At 40.7% G+C, this 22,251-nt stretch overlaps 1 protein-coding gene across 4 annotated transcripts in view; it reads left to right on the forward strand.

Moving 5' to 3' along the window:
• Window positions 1-22,251, forward strand: part of RNF145 (ring finger protein 145) — a 97,768-nt gene that overhangs the window by 30,880 nt on the left and 44,637 nt on the right. Inside the window, exons 1-3 of one of the 4 annotated variants that reach the window (XM_045792013.2) lie at window positions 12,269-12,433; window positions 14,950-14,987; window positions 18,836-19,038. In XM_045792013.2, the coding sequence (XP_045647969.1) occupies window positions 18,855-19,038 (184 nt within the window). In that variant the 5' untranslated portion in view covers window positions 12,269-12,433; window positions 14,950-14,987; window positions 18,836-18,854. Of the gene's footprint in view, window positions 1-12,268; window positions 12,434-12,738; window positions 13,070-14,949; window positions 14,988-18,835; window positions 19,039-22,251 lie in introns of those variants that run through there. The other 3 variants (XM_045792011.2, XM_045792014.2, XM_045792015.2) reach the window with 3 other exon arrangements.

Genomic DNA, 22,251 nt, shown 5'->3' on the forward strand with positions numbered 1-22,251 from the left:
GTGTTAGAAAGTGACTGGGGCACAACATTAGGTCAGGATTTAGGAAAGAACTTTTTGATGAGGTGATGTTCGAGCTGATGGGAAGAAGATGTGAGGGTGGAGCATTTTCAACAATATTTCTGGTATGCAGGTGAACAGGTACGAAGTGCCTGAGACAGGCATAAAGTACTCCTGGGAAAGCAGGGGTGAGATCATGACTTTCTTGCGTGAGCAAGAAAGAGTGGTAGGAGTCAGGGTAGAGAGGCGGGCAGCGTCAGATCAAGCAGGGACCTGTAGGCTAAGAACAGGAGTGTGCATTTTATTCTCAGCGTAAGCGGGCATTTTGGAGGCTTTGAAACTTGGGCATGTCGTGGTCTGATTTATGTTTCAAAAAACTCAATTGGCTGGTTATACAGACTGCACAAGTGGAAACAGAAAGGCCAGGCAGAAAGTAGTTGCAGTCACTCGAGAGAGAGAACTAAGGTGGTAGTGAGAATGGAGCAGACACATTGGAGAGGTATTCTAGAGGTAAAGCTAATAGGTTTCCTTGCCATATACTAAGATGTAGAAGCAAGGAAAGGAAGATTAAGATGGGAATGGGGGAGGGGGTCAAGCATTCTATTTAGTTCATGCCTAAGATGCCTACTAGACATGTAGGTACAGATGTCAAGTTTGAAGTTGAATATATGAGCCTGGAGCCCAATGGAAAGCCAGAGTATGTAGTGGTCAAGAGAAGAGGCTCTGGAACCAGTTTACCCAGTTTCAAATCCTGGCTCCTTCTCTCTATGTGGGCTTGAACTATTTACTTAACCTCCTTATGCTTCACTTTCTTCATGGGGGATAAAAATAATACCCCACAAAGTTGTTGTAATGATTAGATTAATTAATACACAATTAATTACAAGCTTACAATCAAGTCTGACACGTATCAGAGCATTTACTATTATCAATATGGGTACAGGTAAGGGCTGGAACATAAATTTGGGAGTCCTCAATGGAATTTTATAACTGTGGGATTAGATGATATCCCCTCAGGAAAGAATGTATTTAGAGAAGGCAAGGGGCCCTGGGCCACGCCTTAGGTCCCTACGTTTAGAGCTGAGGCAGGGGAAGCAAAGTAGCCCCAAAAAGAGAGTGGGAGGAGCAGCCAGGAGGAAGGAGGAAAACCAGCAGTGTGTAGTCGCAGAAGTTATACTGAGTTGAATAGTGCCCCCCAAATTCATGTACATCTAGAATCTCAGAATGTGACCATATTTGGAAATATGGTTTCTGCACATGCAGTTAGTTAATTCAGATAAGGTCATATTGGATAATGGGATAATGGTGGCCCCTGAATCAAATGACTGATGTAAGAAGGCCATGTGTGACAGAGGTAGAGATTGGAGTGATGTGTCATCTATAAGTTGAGGAATGCCAAGGATTTCTGGGAGCCACCAGAAGCTGGAAGAGGTGAGGAATGGTTCTTCCCTGGAGCCTTCTTCCCTGGAGCCTTCAGACGGAACACAGCCCGGCTGATACCTTGATTTTGGACTCCCAAGTCTCCAGAACTGTGAGAGAATAAGTTTCTGTGGTTTTTCAACCTTCCGACTTGTGGTACTTTGTTATAGCAGGCCTAGGAATCCACTGCAGAAATCAAGGATTGGAGTGTTTTATGAAGAAGATGACGGACTCTCTGGAATGCTATTGGTAGTAGGAGTGAATAAGATGAGGACTGGCCAGGGACTGTTGGAACTTTTGATGAGGAAGTCTTTGATGACCTTGCCAGGAATGGCTTCAGTGAGGTATTTACGGTGGACTTCCAAGTGGAGTAGGTTGAGGAGCAAAAGGAAGGTGAGGAAGTCGAGACAATCTCTATAGATGATTTCTCAGAAAGTCTTTGCACTGAAATGGGGGTGATGAATGCAGGACATGAAGTTAAGGGAGGGATTTTTTAAAGATTGCCATCCTAAGCATATTTGCGTGCTAGTGGCAGTAATCCATGAGAGAAGGAAGAGAAGTTGATGGTACAGGGAACAGAGGAATTACTGCAGGTTTTAAGTCCTTGAGACAGCAAGAGAGCTGTGATACAGATGGCTAGTGGAGGACGTGACCTTTGAAAGGAGCAGGGAACCCTCTCCCACGGAGGAGAAGGAAGACCTAGGATATCACCACAAAGGCTGGTAGATCATAGCAGAAAGAAATTTGATTGACTGCATCCATCTTCTTAGCTACTCGCTCATCTGAAAGTGAGTGGGCAGAATGGGTGATACTGGAGGTTTGAGAAAGAAAGCAGAGTGAGCCACTCTGGGGAGTTGAGAACAGTCTTACCAGGACAATGCGGTGGGTTTGTGGAGTTGTGCTGAAGGCTAAGCTTTGAGATTCATGATTGCTCGTGTGGCTTATCCAGCAATATCAGCATCTCAGGTGCAGGTGCTGAGCAGATGGTGGGGAAGAAAGTTAAGAACATTTATAAGTGAGAAACTTAAATAATGCACTGTAGAGTCTATGCTGGGTAAAGAGAGATGTAAGGACATGAGAAGGATATGTAAAGAGTTGGTAGGGTCAGTGGATTGGAAGCTTGAAGCTAAGAAGAACACATGAGTATTATAAAAAAGAAAGAATCACAGTATTTGTAGGAGTGATGGGAGAGAAAGATGCTCAAAATTGAGGGTTTGGAAGTTGATGTTAATGACAGTTTAAGATGTAACTGTTAGAGAAAAATGGGAGCGAGGAAAAGATCATTTAAGTGAGAGGGTTAAAGGAGGAGATTAGGAAGGAGAGAATGAGAAACAGCTGCTTAACAGGCATGGAGTTCCATTTTGGGGCAATGAAAATGTTTTAGAACTAGGTAGAGGTGGTGTTTGCACAACATTGGGAATATACAAATCCACTCAATTGTTCACTTTAAAAGGGCTAATTTGATGTTACGTAAATTTCACCACAATTTAAAAAAAAAGAAAAAAACCCCACATGGATTATCTATGTTGAAGTCACCAAGAATAAGGACACATTTAATCCTACAAAAACTCTATGAAGTAAATAGGATAATTATCTTCATCCTAAAAATGAGGGAACTGAGGTATAGAAGAGGTCAAGTAACTTGCCCAGTGTCACACAACTAGTTAAGAGTAAAGCTTAGATTTAACTGGAGTTTGAGTTCTGGACTCTGAGATGTGGAGGCACCTGGAAGTCTCCGTCAGTAGCGTCCGACTCTTGGTTTTGGCTCAGGTCATGATCTCAGGGGTCCTGGGATCGAGCCTCGTGTGTCGGACTCCATGCTGAGCACAGTCTGCTTGTCCCTCTCCCTCTGCTTCTCCACCTGTCGTGCTCTCTCTTTCAAATAAATAAAAATCTTTTTAAAAATTTAAAAAATTTAAAAATAGACTCAGAGATGGGACTCTGTGAGCAAACTCGTTACTTCTTCTGGTATGGCTAGTCTGATAGGAAGCTGGATACAGTGTGATAATTCATATGAACCACCTAGTACAGAGCCAAGAACACAGTAAATGGCCAATAACTATTAAACTCTCCTACACAAACTCCTCAGTATTGCTTCATTTCCTGTCAAAGTCCAGACTCCATAGCATGTCATGGAAAGTTTCCCCAGCTCCTGAATAGACCCAGTTTACTTCATCTCTCCCTGCTTTCTCTCTGTAAATCTTAGATCCGGTCATAATTGTATTGCTTTTCATTTCTTGCATGTACTTTACACTCTGGGGGTATCAGATTTGGTTACCCACTAGCCCTTAACATTTTTATTCGGAAAGTTTATTTTACTTTCCCTGCTGTCCAGTGCAAACTTGGACAGATTTCAAGACTTCTTAATTGATGGGCAGTCCTACTCACTTTAAGTTACAAACCACAGTCTTGATTTGGTAATTAGAATGTGTCCAGTCAAGAGATTAATTAAATGCTTCAATCTCCCTTCAAACAGTGAGAGTTCTCTCCATATGTGAAGTGGTGGACTTCTGCTCTGCCCCCACTTCCTTTCTTCCTGTGTACCAGCAGCCGCATCACACCCCACCTGGATGGAAGCTGCCCGAAGCAGGACAGGTCAGGGATGGGGAAGGACTTGTTGGTGGCCTTCAATTTCTCTGGATCTGTCAGGTTCCTAAACCTCAATCTTTCTCTCCTGGTGCCTGGTGCACATTCTTTTTTTTTTTTTTTTTTAAATAGAAGTTGATTGAGAAAGATATATGGATAATACACCAGAAAGTGACATAATTGATGAGAGAGGACCCACAATATCACTGATTTGCTAATGGCTCCAGAATACTAGTGCATGCAGAGACTTAGAAGGGGGACCTGGCTGCGAGAGCGCTTAGGCTGCTTCCACAGTGGTTATTTTGTAGAATCTGAACAATCAGCACCAGGCTGCTACTGGTATATCAACTAGGAGAAGCTAACTCGCTTTTTATATCTGATCAACAGAGGCAGGAAGCTGGTGACCCTCCATGGGTTGTTTGAAGATTCTTAATTATACTATCAATGACCTGGGTGGATACATCTCTATTCTAGGTGGTCACATGTGACCCTTGGAATTGGGTTTTTATCTCATCCAACGTCTTACTATCAGGCCCCTCTGCCCTTCTAGTTAGTCCTATTGTACAGGACCCCAGACAACTGGGGCCAGCCCTGTTTCCCGTGTGGTGCACATATGCCCCATGGAAACACCCACACACCTCTTGCTTCCTTTGACAAACTCTAGCAATGATCATCTGTCCCAAGACAGCCGCAGGTTGCTTTCACTCTCTCAGGTGTGCAGCAGGCACCAGCCCTTTGCAGGGAACACATTTCAAATTCTGTGAGTGGTCCCATGAAAGATCTCACCACCATTAGACCAGAGGAGGAGGCAGTGTCCCCCATGATGTCTCCTTTGCTTGGCAGTACTGACAGGAACAGCTCTCTCCAAAGAAACCTTTCTCAAATCCTCTCTCTGCTCACACTTTTAAACCATTTAATAACCTTGTCTGGCTAAATGGGTCCAGGAGTCTTGAAACCAGTTTGCTCACATTCCTTTTGTAAATTATACCCATAGGAGAATTTGCTTCACACCCATGCTGACATCTGAATCTATTGTTTTGGCACATCACTTGACTCTGAGGCAGGAAGTGTCCCACCTAACATCCTGAAATGTGTATGTGAAATGTGTGCTCTTCTCCTCTTTGCCTCACTCTTTACTCACCAGCTGATTCCTATCTGTTTTTCAACACTTAGAATGCCTTTCTCTTCCTTCCACCCCGTGACCCCACGGAATGGGCAAATCCATCCCATTTGTATTTCCACGGTAACTTTTGCCCACCTTAGCATAACCAATCCATTTCACTTTATATTAAAACCATTTATGTATCTGTCCCCAAGCCCAAGACATTGGAAGTTCTTGGGGACAGAGACTCTTGAGATTTACTGCTACATATTCAAAGACAAACATAAAATGTAGCAGCAGCATCAAAAACATAAAATATCTGGGAATTAATGTAATGAAAGGTAATGTAAGACCTCCATATTGAGAACTAAAAACCTCAAGTAGATCTTAGGAAACTTGATAAGCCAAAATTCCAAATTTGATTCCAAAATTGCTAAGGAAATGCAAAAAGCCAAGATTCTCTTGAAGAAAAAATAAAAACAAAGAAACTCAAGGGAGAGGACTTGCTTTACCACCTACCAAGACTTCTTATTTAGCTATAGTAATGGAAACAGTTTGGTATCCACACAAGGATAGACAGACGAACAAGGGGGATGGAATAGTAAGTTCAGAAACAGACCTACTCAAACATACATACCTGACTTGGGATGGCCCTGTGGAGCAGGGGGGAAGCAGGCTTAAAAGGAGCATTCAACATTAAAAAAAAAAAAAAAAAAAAAAAAACCCAAGTACTAAATTAAGAATTTATGTTCATTAAAAACACCATTTAAAGAAAGAAAGGGAAGTTATGGAACAAGAGATTTTTTGCAGTGCATATATTTGACAAAGGGCTTGCATTCAGAATATAAAGGATTATAAAACAAAAAGCAAAAGACAAACAACCCAGGAGAAAATTGGGCAAGAGGCTTGAACAATTCACAAAAGAGGAAGTCCTGAAAGGCCAGTAAACATATGAAAAGGTACTTAACCTCATCAGCAATTGGGGAAATGCAAGTTAAAACCCCCACTAGAGTGTTAAAAATTTAAAAGACTGACAATATCAATTGTAGGCCAGAACATAGAGCAATAGGAAGTCTGACGGATTGCTGTTGGGAGTGTAAATTCGTGCAAACTCCTGGGAAGACAGCTGGGAGTCATCTAAGGAAGTTGAATACCTGCAGACTATGGCCCAGCAATGCTCTTCTAAAGAAATGTGTGTCCTTGTGCACTGCGAGACAAGTGCAAAAATGTTGATAGCAGTGTAATTTGTAGTAGCCCCAAACTGGAATTTGGGTGTTCATGAACCCAACTGTTCATATCCAGCAGAATGAATAAATAATGTTCTCTGCATGTGAGAGAATTCTATACCGCAATGAAAATGACTGAACTACAGTTTCACATGGGAATATAATCGACTCTCAAACACAACGTTAAGCAGAAAAAGCTGGTCACCAAAGAATACGTACCGTATGATTCCATGTATATAAAATTCAGGTACAGGCAAAACTAAACAACATTTAGAGATTCATCCTTAGGTGGTTAAACAAAGAAAAGGAAGTGACTATATTAAAGTCAGAAAAATGGTTGCCTTTGTGGTGAGAGAGTTGTGATGGGAAAGAGTATGTGGGGATTTTCTGGGGATATTAGCAAGCTTCTATTTCTGGGGAGTGGTTAAATAGTTGTGTTTTATAATAATTTGTTCAGTTGTACAACTGTATTTCTACTTACCATAATTATTTTTTTTAAGTTACATCCTATGTTTATAACAGCATATTACTCTTACAAATTAAAAGGATTGAATGCCTTAGGATGCTTTTAACTGCAAATAACAGGAAACACAACCCACACTGGCTAAACAAAAAAAGGTAATTTATTGGCTAATATAGTTAATGAACAGGATGTGGACATGCTGGCTTCAGGTGAAGCTTAGAACACGACTCAGACACTGTGACCAAGTCCTGGTTTCTTTTTATGCTCTTTTACCAGCTTTGAGCAATTTTCAGGTTCTTACCTTTTGGATCTAAGATGACTGCCTGTAGTCCCTGAAATTATAGGATTCTTTTTTTAGATCTAACAGGAAAGAGAAACTTTGTTCTCTCGATAGTTCAGTCAGAAGCTCTGGTGTTGAGTCTTGCCCTGATTGACTCAGGTCATGGGTCCTTCCCTGGACTAATCACTGTGGGAGAGAGGATACGTTGATTAATCCACCAATAGACTACATGGCTAGAATGTTCAAGATGGTATTAAAAAGAGAATAATAGATATTGGGGAGGCAACTAGCAGCCGTCTATGACAATCAGTATCCATTCTATTTAGCTGAATATCATCATGCTTGAAAAGCAGCACACAATTTTGTATTACTACCCATCTCAGTCTCTATCAGAATCCATACAGAGAAAGTGACTGGGTAGGGTAGAGGTACATCAGCAGAGTTTAAATCTGAAAACAAGGGCAATAATACATTTTCTGCCCTGCTGATGTTAGAGATTCAAAACAGACACAAGCACTCAGATTGGTTGAAAGGAAAGCTGGTTTGCAAGGCATAACAACTAAGGCAACGAGTGAAACTTGTTTGGATCTTGGTTAGGAAAAAAGCTACCTGTAAAAGGTATTTCAGGGAGAGCTCTGGTAGTTAAGTAGTAAAAAGTAGCACGGAATTAGGAAAAGATTAGGGAATTCTAATTCATTTTCTTAGGTGTGGTAAGGTCATTTGGGAATATTGGAAAAAGCTGTTATTTTTAGACGAGGCAGGCTGGCGTTTAATTAAAGGGTGCAGTGTGATGATGTCTGCAACTTACTCTCAAGTAGCCTAACACACACCACACACACATAGATAAAGCAAATATTCGAAACTTTAATAATTGTAGAATCTAGATGGTGAGTTTATGAGTCATGATTGCAATTTTCGATTTGCAGTTTGAAACTCTTCAAGATAAAAAGTTGGAGAAATAAAAAAATGTTTGGGGAAAAATCTGAAAAATCCAGACCAAACAAAAATAAGACCTGCTTCTATATTTTTTCTTCCTGTAGTCTCAGGATTTAGGTCTACGGGAGGTAGAAAAAGATAAATTTATTTTGTTATTAAAACAGTATAAGTTCTATTGCTTTTCCAGTTATCCGTGAAAAATATTTATTCAGCACCAACTATGTGTATGCATTTCTTACTGTTAATAGGGACTTATAATTTTATCTCTGTCTGATTTTATTACAGAATAAATGTTGCCAACCAGATACCAAAGACAGAGGGAGCCACTAATAACATATATTGAGGGCTTATTTTGTACTAGGAATATTAGCATACATTGTTTTATTTTTTATTGTAATCCTGTGAAATAGATAGTCATTATCGCCGTTTTACAGATGACACATGGAGATGTTTGTAAATTATGAACACTTGGCACAGGGTCCCATATCTAACGGTAGGGTATCTGAATCTAAGAGTAAATCTCTCTTCATACAATGCTGGTGAGAATGTAAAATGGAGCATCCACTTTGGAAAACAGTCTGGCAGTTCCTCGGAAAGTTAAACATAGAGTTACCATATGACCAGGTAATTCAATTCTACTCCTAAGTATATAGCCAAGACCAATGAAAACATGTGTCTACACAGAAACTTGTACCTGAATGTTTATAGTAGCACTATTCATAAGAGCGAAAACATGGAAACCACCCAAGTGTCTATCAACTGATGAATAGCTAGACAAAATGTGATATGGCCATACAAAGGAATGTTGTTTGGCAATAAAAAGAAATCAAATAATTATACATGCTACAACATGGATGGACCTTGAAAACATGTTGCTAAGGGAAATAAGGCAGACACAAAAGACCGCATCTTGTATGACTTAATATATATGAAATGTCTAGAATAGGCAAATCTGTAAGACACAGAAGGATTAGTAGGTGCCTAAGGCTAGAGGGAAAGAGGGTTACTGCTAAGGGATACAGTGGTTTTGGGGGGTTTTTTGTTTGTTTTTTGGAAAGGAGGTGGTGATGTAAATGTTCTAGAATTTATTGTGATGGTCACACAAGTCTGTGGATCGACTAAAAACCATTGAAGTGCACATTTTAAAAGTGTATTGTAGGGTATGTGAATTATATCTCAAAAAAGAGTTAATTTCCCCTTTATTGAACCATGTTGCTGAAGAAAACTATAGTTTTCCTCTTCGAACTGACTTTCAAAATCAAACCATGAGGGTAGTCAGGTGGAATGAAATTTTTATATATCATTTAGACTCTTCTATTCAAGAAAGTTAACTATGGAATTACATAGAGAAAACCTCAAAGTGCCCATAGGAATAAAGTGTGTGAATAAATGAATACATGATAAGTCTTCTTTCCCCCATATTTCCAGTGTTGGTTATCTGAGATTTTTTGGATTTGGGCCCCATTATATGAAGTCTGTTGTATGAGCTCTTATCCCTCAATCTAGAAGGCATCGTGAATTGGCTATCAATTATCTGCAGATTTGCAACAGAGGACAATTTCTAGGGGATTATTAGCAATAGTTGGTTTTATAAAGAATTCAGGGATTAGTCTTTTCGAATGGCTAGGGCTGTAACCAACATCTACTCTTCCAAACTTAATGCTGACTTCCTCCTCTATGTTGGATACATTTAGCGAACAGGAAGATAACCTTTGGAATCCTGAATGGTCTCCCATTCCACAGTCATAAAGATTCCAGTTCTCTCCTTCTAGCCCTGAAACTAATTCCTTTTATGGCCGGGTTGTGGCATTTGGGCATTTTTCTAAGCCTGGCTCCAGGTACTTACAATAAGTTTTGCTCCTGACCTTTGCTGTTTTGGGTGAGTTTGGGTGCCTCTAGAAAGTACTTTCTACACTGTGACTGCTTTTGAGCAATCCGCCCCACCCCCAGTTTTTCTCTCTGCTTTTTTTCTTATTAGTTTGATTTGGTTACCTGTATCTGGCAACGTGGAGCTTTCCCAAAACTGGATTAGCAGCAATATAATAGCAGTAACCCTTTCATTACCAGAGTAATTTTCTTTACTTGTTTTGAACTTTAGCATTTATAGGCAGCTGCTGTAAAATTCAAAGGTGAAAAATGATGAGGTTGGGAATATAGGTGAGGTTCAGTGGGGTGGAGTCCGGAGCCGATGACCAAGAAAGAATTCTTGAGGCGTCTTTGGTGTAAAATAGTGGTTTATTAAAGCACGGGGACAGGACCCGTGGGCAGAAAGAGCTGCAATGCAGTTGTGAGGGTTGGCTGATTATATACCATGGGGTTGGGGGAGGTAAGGAAAAAGGGAGGCTGAGAAAGCACTTTCATATGTCAAAGAAGACTCGCAGGACACTGGAGTCCCCGCCATAGTCAAGCCCAGGCTGTCCACACTATCACTGTGTCCTTATCAATGAGCTGCAGGTACCTTCATATGTCAAAGAAGACTCGCAGGATATTGGAGGCTCTGCCACCGTCAAGCCAAGGCTGTCCACACTATCACTGTGCCCTTATCAATGAGCTGCAGGTCCAAAGAAATTCCGTTTTATTTACATTTCCTTCTGCCTCAGCTTCCCTCAATTTTAGGGAGGGGATGGTAATGTTAGGGCTTCAGGAAACTGAATTATCGGTCTTGCAGGGCTGTGATCTCTGTCAGTTAACCATTTGTTTTTTCCTTTCCTTAGTTTTAGGAGTGCCAAGGAATGTTGCATACATGGGGGGGGGGGTTGCAGGGTGTCAGCTTCTGCTTTGCCTTCAGCCAGCCTTCTGTTCCCTCATCAAAAAAGACATGTACGTGACTTTTTCCTGCTTTTACAAGTCCAGAGTACTTATTAGTGAGGGTTATAGGACTTTGAAGCCAATTTTTTTCCCCTTTAAAAAAGGAAATGTGAGAGCTGAGGTAATCTTTTTCTCCATTTAAATAAGATACACAAATCCAGTAACAATATTAAAAGAATATTTTCAAGGTTCTTTACCCTAAAAGAATAAATAAATCCAATTAGAAAATTTACCCTAAAAGAATAAATAAATCCAATTAGAATTTACGGTTATGTAGATTTTGACTTCTTTGTAATCTGTTTCTGGCCTTACATTTTCTTGCCTGAGTCAGTAGTAAAGGTGTTAAAATGGGGAGGAAACCAAGGAATAAGGCTTTACTATCTTGGGCAGTTTTCTATTCTAGTCATTAGTCATGTGGCCTCTGTAATTTCTTATCAGGCTACATATAAAGAGACGCATAAAACTGCCTCTCTAGGATGTAGCAGGCTTGATTATTCTAAAGTCGTCTAAGGCACCAGGATGAAAGGTGACTATGGAGAGTTAGGAACACACTTCCCAGAAATTTTTAAAGCTTCATTTCTATAGAGCTATCAAGCTAGTGGAAGGGAAGTTCCTCTGAATCTGATTGACTGATGCCTCCAGGAATTCCATTTGCTAAATGTAGAACTTGCTTATACAATTTTAGCAAGATACAAAGGTCGTGGGGAATTGGAGGTTTACCATTTAAAATACAGAGGACAGAGACTTGAATTTCCAAGAGGGCCCCACAGAAATCTAGATTAAAGTGCATTAATTTCTCTTGTAACATGCAGAAGTTGAGTTTTCACAAGTTCAGGATGATCCAGTATAGTTGCAACATTTTACCTCCTACTGGGTGTGTTATCTTCTGTGTAGTAGGTCGCTGCCAACATCAAAGGCCAGACTGGTTTCTAGTAGTGACTGGCTCTCCAGGAACTAACCAAAGATACAGCAAGGGACAGTGTAGGGTTTGCTTGTTTGTTTTTTTCCCGGGGGGGGGGGACAGGTGGGGGTGAAGAATTCGTGGAGAGTGGTTGAGGTCCTAGAAAAACTGGGGAATGAGTCCTGCCGAAGCTCAGAAGACTAGTAACATCCTTGTTTTGTTCTGTGCACACACGACGTGCTTCAGGCTTTGTTTTGGGAAGTGGGGGAACAGTTTCTGCCTTAAAAGGTATGTTGACATTTAAATTAAGGTAGGAATGCTGGTCAGTGAGGCCCTAGGGAAGGGGGTGTATACATTAATCTCTGTTTTGAACCTTGAGCCAAAAAACACATAAATGCCATTTAATTTCATACTACAGTAAAATTCTTTGAACAAATTCTTTAAACCAACGGGCGGAAATTTAAAATTAAAGATAGTCAGTGAACATTTTCAATTCACTTACTCATGCATTCACTCACTTATTCAACAGAGGCTTATGGAGCGCCTATTCTGTGCTAGGCATTGCTGAGCCATCACAGACTTGGTCCCTGCCGCCATGGAGTTGACAGTCTAGTCGTCAGTGAGGGAGTTAAAAAAAAATATTCTGGTTTCATTGCTACTGCGGTTGCACCGAGTGAGGATCAGCCCCTCCAATTGTCCCACGTGGTCCCGGCAGGTGAGTGTGGGTGTGAGCGCGTGTGGCTCCCGGTGTTTGAGGAGTGTGCGAGCGCACGTGTGTCAGAATGGCGCGTGTCACAGTGCGCGTGCAGGTGTCGGCGTGGTATGCGTCTCCATAGCTGCCTGAGCCTGGCGGCGTGGGCTGCGGGAGGCGCGTGTCTCTCGCCCACGTACTGGGGGCGGCACGGGAACCACCCGGCCGGTGTGATTGTGAGTGAGCGCGGGAGCGCGCGCGCGCGCGCGCGCGGGCGGAGTCGAGGGGGAGGGGCGCGTCGCGCGCAGGCGCACAGCGCGAGAGCGGACAGCGGCCGCCGCAGAGTGCTGGGGGCGGGAGGAGCGAGCGCAGTAGGCCATGGCTGCCGCTGGCTGCTGAGGGGCTCGGCCCGTGAGCGCCTGCCGCCGCGGACGATGGTGACCGCACGCGTCGGGTCGCTGCCGCCGCCGCTGCCGCCGCCTCCCAAGACGCTGCAACCAAGGCCCGGCGCGGAGGAACCGCCGCTGTGAGCCGCGCCGTCCCGGCCCCCGCCGCCGTTGCCCGAGGAGAACGGGAGGGCGGGCGAGAAAGCCGGGGAGTTGCGGAGCCCGCCTGCCCGCCGGCGGCGCAGCCCTACGGGGAGGGAGGCCACAGCCCGAGGTGACCGAGCCATCCGCCCCAGCCGGCCTCTTCTTGTCCCGGCGCGTCCCCGCCCTCCCCCCCCCGCACATCCTCTCTTCTCCCCTCCCCCACTCCTTTGCCCGCTCCTTCCTCTTCTCCCCTTCCCTGGTTCACCTCCCTCCTTCCTCCTATCGTCGGCGGCGTCCCCATCCCCTCTTCACCCGTTGCGCCCCCTCCCTCCTAACCGTCTGTCCCTTCCGCGGGCCTCCTGGCCCCCCACCGGCTCTCCGACTCTGCCTTCCCCCCCGGGCCCGGCACAGAGCCCCCTCCCCCAGCTCTCGGGCCTTGTGCGCCGCCTTCCCAACTACCCACCCTTCTGGAGACATCCCTCACCTACCCCGGCATTCCTAAGATACCCTCTCTCTGAGCTCTGCCCCATCGCCTCCCCAGGACCCCATTTCGAGGCTTTTTCTACGCCTCTTCCTGAGCAACTCGTTTCCTAGCTGCTCCTTTCCAGCTCCTTTTCTCCAGTTCCACTCCCAACTTTCCCTCTTTTGCGTCTTTGTCCACTTTACTTCCAAGCTTCCCTCCCATTTTTCTTTTGACTTATCCTTCTTTGGTCTACCCAGCCTCCTCCTCCCTCTTTTTATGCGGTTTGAGGTTTTTTGGGGGTGCGGAAAGGCCTGCCAAGCCATTCTTCGAATGGGGGCCCATTTGCTCTGCATCTCATCTGTCAGCCCTGTTTTACCATGAGAGCGCACCCCATCCTTTCCTTTTTGTCCCCATCGCTTACTCTCTCTCTTGCCATCCCTTCTCCACCCTGCTTCTGTTCTGCTTTTCCACTCAAGGCCCTTGCCCTCCCTTTAGGAATGAGTCCCCTTTCTGCTCGGGGTTGATGAACTTCGCTCACGTCTGTCTTTGGAAGCTTTTTGGTGCGTGGCGTCGCGGAGCCAGCACCCTTGGCCAGACAAGAGGGGAGCTCCCTGGCACGGGCCTCTGTACTGGCAGAGTTTTTGCGAACGTAATCCCCTAGCCCCGCGGCGGCAGCGGCCCTGCTGCTGCGCTGCGTGCTTTGCAGCGAGCTGGGTTGGGGTTACTACAGTTCAAACGCAGCTGAGATCAGCAGGCAGGGCGGGGGGGGGGCGGGGGAGGAGGTGCGGGGAGAGAGGAAGGGGGCTTTGCAGTGAGAAGGCATCAAAGATTAATGGATGGCTTTGCATCGCAGTCTGCAGTAAACAGGAAACTAGTTTGAAAGGAAAGGAGAGGACTGTGTGTCTTTATTTTTTAAAATACGGACTGTGCCGTTCTACTGAATCTTGAATCATGCCCAAAGGATGAGCTGTCTGTGCTGCAGTCGTGACCCAGGCTGAGCGCCCAATGGCAGAGATAGCAGTTTTTATTCCTTCTATCTGGCCCCTTAAGAGTTGAAAAGATGGTCCGGTTATTCAGAGTGGACTCCATATCTTTACCACTTTGGAAATACCGAGAAACCACAGAATTGCTAGTAGTTTATGTGGAAATCAGGTACATACAAAGTTAGCTACCAATAGTGTGGGAGTGGGGAGGACCAGCTATATTTAAAACATGTGCCAATGCTTATGTAAGAAGTGCGTTCTCCTCCCGGGTATCTCGGTTTTGGGCTGAGTTTACTTATGATTTTAGCCTCTAGTTTTGCCCTCTAACGTTTTCAGGGCTTACCATCTTAACATACGGACAGCCGGAAAACCTTTCTTGAGATTGGTTTTAGCGGATGGTAGATTTTTTTTTTTTTCCCATTGGATTGGACAAAGAAAAATGGTGATTTTTTTCTTTTGATGGGAGAAAAAGGTGTAGAAACTTCCAGCCTTAAATTTTCTATTGTGCTGAATTTAAAATTGGATCATACAGCTTTCTTATTTTTGCTTTTTTTTTTTTTTAAGGAGTTTATCTAGGAGATGTGAATACCCTTCTTTTTTTGGTAAGATCGAATTTTCCGTTTCTTTTTCTTAACATAATTCTTCAACAGATAAACTATTACTTTAAAAACGTACATTTTCTGAATTGTTCAGGGTGATTGTTTGATTTCTTCATATTTAAAACCAAACGCAGTGTTTTCAGGAAAGTGTAGAATGAGACTCCTGTGTTTCCTAACCCACAAATATGAATGGTGAACTGTGCAACGTTATACTGGTACAGGACATTACTGTGTAAGTAGTGATTGCTGCTTCCAAGCCTGAGAAAGTAATTTAATGAAATCATTGTGGTCCTGTTTCTGGCTAGCATTTGTTGAGTCTTTTTTTGCTGTTTTTGGAAAGGTTTTTTTTAAAGCTGTTCCACTGTGTAAAGCATCTTTAAGTTTGAGTCACATTTAGTTTACATTACTTGCTGAGACGTTGTTTTGGCATATTACTTTCCCAGTTCTTAATACATTTAAGGAGGAAATATAAAAATCTTTCATGGAGGAGAAAATTTGTGTAACTGTGCAGGGCAGGAAGTCGCTTATATATTTGGCTGTAGGAGTGCCAGGGCTTTAAATTTTCTTTGCATTCAGGTCCTCTGCTTATTTTTGTTTGTTTTGATTTTAAGAGAATTTTAAGCTTCCTCTGACTTGGAATATGCTCATTAGCTCTGGTAATAAATCTCGGAAAAAAATAAATTAGGCTTAAACTAAACATCATAGAAATGTAATCTTTTTACCCCAGGATAGAAATCTCCATTTTTACTTCATGCTTCTAAGAGAGTGGCTTGGCAAATGTGAATGATTTCAATGATTTTATTTTATTTTTTTAAAGATTTATTTTGTTTATTTGAGAGAGAGAGAAGGGGACAAGGAGCAGAGAAAGAGGGAGAGAGAATCTCAAGCAGATTCACTACTGAGTGGGGAGCCCTGAGTGGGGGCTCCATGCTAGACTGGATCTCAGAACCCTGAGATCATGACAGCCAAAATCAAGAGTCAGACACTTAACCAGCTGAGCCACTCAAGCACCTGATTTCTATCATTTAAACCAGGTAGTTTCCACATTTTGTTTAGACGTTAATTTAGTGGGGGGTGCTGGAGTGTAGTGTATTTATTTGTGATGGTGATCACCCTTTCTATGTGGCTCTTACTTTAGAAAGGTTCAAAATTACAAAGTTTGAGGGGGGGATTTTTGTTTTTGTTTTTTGTCTTTCCACAGCTTTTGTGGGTAGCATTTTAGACCTTTTTTTTTTCTTTCTTTTTTTTTTTAAGTAGGCTCAACATCCAATGCTGGGCTTGAACTCACCACCCTGATTACAAGACCTGAGCTGACATCCTGTCAGATGCTTAACTGACTGAGGCACCCACCCAGCTGCCCCTTGTGGGTAGCATTTTAGATTTGGTTTTCCATTTATTGAGTTTGTTTCCCTCATGTCCATATACAGGGCCAGCTTGCCAATGACTTGCTAAAATATCACTCACAGAAATGAATGAAATGTTTAGTGAGCAGTAGAGTTGTTATTAGGTGGGCATATTTCATTCTATCCAAGATCCTACTTAATTCAGACATTTTTGTCTTGGATTTACTGTACAGTAGAATTTGGGGATCATTCTCTGATATTCTTCTGTAATGAGAGCTTTAGGAATTCAAGATTTTCTTTTTATTCTATTTGTGAGGCAAGAATAGTGGTAATTGAGTGGGAATTTGTCCCTTCCGCTAATGGACCTCTTTTGTAATAGAGATGGTCTTCCATAAGAATTAGGGAGATTTTCCCCCCTAGTTCTTCAGATCTTGATTTCTGATGCAGGACTGGTTATTTGTTTAGTTTAAATTTTTTTTCTTGACCCTTTTGAGAGCTACAAAAAATGGTGAAAGTGGGTACATTTAAAAATAGCAAAACATTAAAAAAGGGGAAGGCTCCAAGTCAGATGAAATAAATGTAGACCACAAGTAGTAACTCAGTAGTAGTCCCTACAAAAGCAGTAGTGATTTATTTTGGATTCTAGAATATGGGAAAAGAGTTACTTTTCCAGTATAGTATAAAGCCTGTCAGTGATGTTATTATCTCAGTCTGTGATGATTTTCACACATGACTGGTGGTTTGTGAAAAAGATCTGTTGTCTGTGTACTTTGAAATAAACCAAACTGAGTTATCTGTTTGACCACCTGAGTAAGTAATGTTCTGTGTATTTCCTTAGTCATCTAGATAGCTTAGATGTATTAACACTTTTTACAAAGGAATTTCTTTTTTTAATCCCCAATAATGGATATTCTACAACATTTGCAAACAGAAAAAGAAGGGAATAAAAATCACCTTAGCCCTACTGTTGAAAGGATGTTAATGTGATATTTTGGTGTATGTCTTCTCAAGATTTTTTTTTTAATAATATCATGAGCTTTGAGAAATTGAGGTTCCTGAATGCTATAATTTGCAATAAATGTTGATTAGAGTTTTTATTTTTCAGTGCTTTTTTCTCCTTTGGACACAACTACTCAGTTTTGATTCTCTCACAATATTTTTTTCTTACGTAGGAAAATTGTTAAAGTGGTCTTGTTCATTTAAAATAGTCAGAATTTAGTGTTTATTTATGAAAATGTTTATTTTGCATTTTTAGGATATATCACTTTTGAGTAATGGGAATGATACATGGTCATTCAATGATCAATACAATGAATCAGTTTTTCAGTGATTGAAAACTTGTAATAATGGTTTGTCAAGTTGAACTCCTTTTTTTTCTTTTTTTTAACTGAGCTAGGAAGCTATGAAAATTAGAGGGTAAAATGGAAATACTGACAAATATTTAACCATAGCATAGCAATCTGTCACTGTAATTTTCTTCAGAAATAAATGTTTTCATTTGTCCTGTAATGTCTGAAATTACTGCCAAAGCTGGAAATTTGTTTAGCTTTCTCAGCAAAATTCTTAAAAGGATATTGTCAGAGCCAACAATCCAGAATTATCATTACTCTTAAAATTGTCTTTAACCCACATCTGTTTGCCTTATTCTCATAATTCCTTGGATTAATTTAAAGCTCTATCATATAAAGTAGTGTTGCACAGAATTGTCCTTTTAAATAATGAATTGTCCTGGAGATCTTTTATTCCCCCCCCCTTTTTAAATTCTATTCCTGCAACTCACCAACAGCTGAGCAAAGACGGGCTGCAAACTCCAAAGCCTGACTTCTTCCATGTGCCAGCATATCTGAATCACAGGAAGAATTTGATGAGCATTATTTCCCCACTTTGAAGGCAGATTATGGGAATTTCAGATGGAGATTTTAACTTTAATGATTCAAGGAAACAATATTGCAAACTATGTTTTCTTTACCTGTATCATGAATTCTCTGAATTACATCTATATTATGTAAATTCAGTACTTCAGTTTTGGTTGTAAGTAATACAGAAAAGGATAGACTGTGAGATGCTGCAATCTAAATATGTAGTTATCAAATTTTTATTGACTAGCTTAGGCTTTTTCATATAACCACTTAAAATTTGCTGTTTTTAAAGAGCTACATAAATCTCAATTTTATAGGAGTGAATTTTTCCTTTCAAGTTAATTGGACAAAAGCTATAGTATTATTAGGGTGTTTTATTGCTAGTGCCTAGAGTTGGAGTTAAGCTTTTTAAAAATAAATTTTGAGGTCTTAACACTTAATCAGATTGGGAAGACCTGAAAGAGTCAATGTGAAAACCCAATACAAGGATTATTTCATGAATACCTGGAAGTAGTAGATGTGGCTAAAGAGTTTTATACGTTGTTACATAGTTTTTGTGTAGTATGTGACAAAGCATTAGATTCATAGGAGGATATCTAAAAGCTATTTGAGCTGACTTACTTTTATATATTATGTCTCCTGAATTTAGGTCTGCTCCAAGAAAAAACATGGCTGCAAAGGAAAAACTGGAAGCAGTGTTAAATGTGGCCCTGAGGGTGCCAAGCATCATGCTGTTGGATGTCTTGTATAGATGGGATGTCAGCTCTTTCTTCCAGCAGATCCAAAGAAGTAGCCTCAGTAACAACCCTCTTTTCCAGTATAAGTATTTGGCTCTTAATATGCATTATGTAGGTAAGTGTCTACATTACCTTTTCTTTGTTGTTGTTGTTATTGTTCTTCTTCTTCTTCTTTTTTTTTTTTTTTGAGAGAGCACATGTGGGGGGGGGCAGGAGGAGAAGGAGGCAGAATCTTAAGTAGACTCCATACTCAGCGTAGGGCTCCATCTCAAGACCCTGAGATTGTGACCTGAGCTAAAATCAAGAGTCAGATGCTTAACCGACTGAGCCATCAGGCACCCCTGTATTACCTTTTCTAATCCTTTAGTGACCATTCTGATTTATGTCTTTGTAGTTTTTTAAACTCGAGTAAAATGAAATTTGGTTACATTGAGATATCTGATACAGTCATTGATGAATGCTTAGGAATCTTGTTTGTAGTGTAATTTGTCTTACCATTACGTATGAGTTATTAGGGCTAGAGGAAAACAGACAGTGTTGAGTTTATTTTACTGGATGAAGCTAGAAGGCAGAAGGAAACATTTTAGATTTTAATATGATAAAATGTAGATAATAAGAACTACCTTTCCAGACATTTGGCCTGTTCTAATTTGTCTGTTTTGGATTTTGTTTGTAATTCAGAAAGCTTTTTAAATGCAACATTCTTTATTGTTCCAGAACATTAACATCAGTTGAACATAAGATATTTATTTCAGTTAAAATGTTGGAAATGACGTTTATAATATTTAAAAAAAGTACTCCTTGAAATTTAATTGATATGATTTGGAGTTAGCAGTAAAAGCAATATTGAGAGGTTTAAGAAGTTAAAATCAAGAAATATATGGGGCGCCTGGGTGGCACAGCGGTTAAGCGTATGCCTTCGGCTCAGGGCGTGATCCCAGCATTCTGGGATCGAGCCCCACATCAGGCTCCTCTGCTATGAGCCTGCTTCTTCCTCTCCCACTCCCCCTCTTTGTGTTCCCTCTCTCGCTGGCTGTCTCTATCTCTGTCAAATAAATAAATAAAATCTTTAAAAAAAAAAAAAAGAAATATAGGCAGGAGGGGCGCCTGGCTCGTTCAGTCAGTAGAGCATGTGACTCTTGATCTCAGGGTTTTGAGTTTGAGCCCCTCCTCCTTGGGTGCAGAGATTTTTAAAAATAAAATCTTAGAAAAAAAAAAAAAAGAAATGCAGGAAACAGATTCATCAGGAATGAAAGTCAAGATCCTTAATTTTTAGGTTAATTTTTCATTTATATGTAATGATAGCAATAATACATTTTCATTTGACATTGCTATTGCAGAACTCAAGATGGGGTTCGAAGGATGTACTATAGTGTTGTAATAATATTTTTATTATTAGAATTGCCCATGCAGATATATGTTTCATAACATTGTGAAGGGTTTGTCCTGTTTCTGTTCATTTTTATCTATAGAAGGACTTTTTGGGTTCCAGAGCTTAGCCCTGAAAACCCCTTACAGTTCTAAGAGATTACTAAGTAAGCCATGGTGTGAAGTATGGTATAGTAGAAAAGGCAATGCGCTAGAAGCAGAACATCTGGGTACAATAAATTCATCCCTCTTAGGTGGCACTACCTTGGGAAATTCTGTGAAATGAGAAGGTTCTTTTATGCTGCAAAACACTATAATTCTCACCCTTTTATTAAAGGCTTTGTATGTTAGCCAATTTATGGAAAATAATTCCAGTCTGTTATAGAAGAACAATTGGGTACTTGGCTTAGATTTTTAGCTTCATCAGCAAAGTAATTCACACTGTGGTTTAAAAAAAATATGCTTATCACATATATTATTTCTGAATAGATTGAAATATTTATTTTAAAAACCGCTGCCTAATAACCAGAAACATTAATTTTAGAAATTGAATGGATTCTTGTACATCGAAGTTCATACTCTGGCTTATAACTTTGGGGACTCAACTGAGCCTTCTTAAATACCCTTATTACATGCTGTGGTAGAATAAGCTCAGTGATTACACGAGTAGACATTTTCAGCTTGAACAGTTTTTTGGTTAGAGTAACCTCTGTGTCAGAGTATTTAGGTATTATTTACATAATGTGCCAGTTTTCCAAATTTCACCCTTAAATACTTCTTTAAAATTCTTACTTTAAAAAATTAGTAATGTATTTATACATTTATTTATGTTTAAAAAATCAAATCATAAAAACGTAAAAAGTGTGCGAAAGTAAGTTCCTCCTATCTCTGGTCATCCACTAAGTTTTCTGAGCCCCAGCAAATAGCTATTTTTATTTCCTTGTGAAAAAATTCTCGAGTTATTTTTATGTACGTATGTCAGTATAAAGATATTGGCAAATATAAATATGTAGTTATAAATGTATGTATGTCTTCCTTTTTGTACAGATGATAGGATAATATACACTGTTCTCGACCTTTTGTTTGTTTTAACTTAATGATGTATCACAGAGCCATAACTACTGCTTTTAGATATTCATGAAATAAAGCTTTGTACTCTGTTTTTATGTTGACACTTTCTGTTATGCCACATTTTAAGATCCTGATTAAATGTTAAGGCCTCATTCTCCCCCCCCAGCCCTCCAGTTCTGTTTTATAGTGGCATAGTATCCTTGTATGGCTATACCATAATTTATTGAACTAATTAATTACTCTTTTGGTGGACACTTTAGGTAGTTTCTTCTGCTTTTTTCATTTAGTGTTGCACTAAATAATTTTATATCGCTATAATTTTGATAGGTGCAGATATAGCCTTGAGATAAATTACTAGAAGTGAAGTTTCTGTGTTAAAGAGTATACACATTTGTAATATTGATCGATACTGCTCTCCATAGGGTTTTACTGTTTTGTACCTCTACAGACAGTGGCTGAGAGTTCCTGCAGTTTGACATCCTTATCAAAACAGTGTTATCAAACTCTTATATTAGGCTACTCTAGTAGGTGAAAAATAGATGTGTTCTAACTAGTTTTAATTTGTATTTCTCTTATTATGAGTGAGATTGTATTTATTGTATTTAAGAAATATGTGTGTTTCCTCTTCTGAGAGTTGTCAGTTCATGTCCCTTGCCCACTTTTCTATGGGATTTTAGCCTCCCCTTTTTTTCCCCAAAGGCACAGGCAAGGATTTATTGGGGCTACAGCTCAAGCTGAAGGGAGACGCAGCATCAACAGAGAGTAGTTAGGCTGGCCTCCTCTGGATTTTAGCCTTTTCTTGCTGATTTGTGGGAGTTTGGTATACATTAGGGAAATTAGCCCTTTGGGTTGAAATTATTGGGTTGAATTTCAGTTTGGGTTGAAATTG

Source organism: Ursus americanus, chromosome 15, assembly GCF_024610735.1.
Source record: "Ursus americanus isolate L20-20 chromosome 15, mUrsAme1.1.p, whole genome shotgun sequence".
NCBI classification, from domain to species: domain Eukaryota; kingdom Metazoa; phylum Chordata; class Mammalia; order Carnivora; family Ursidae; genus Ursus; species Ursus americanus.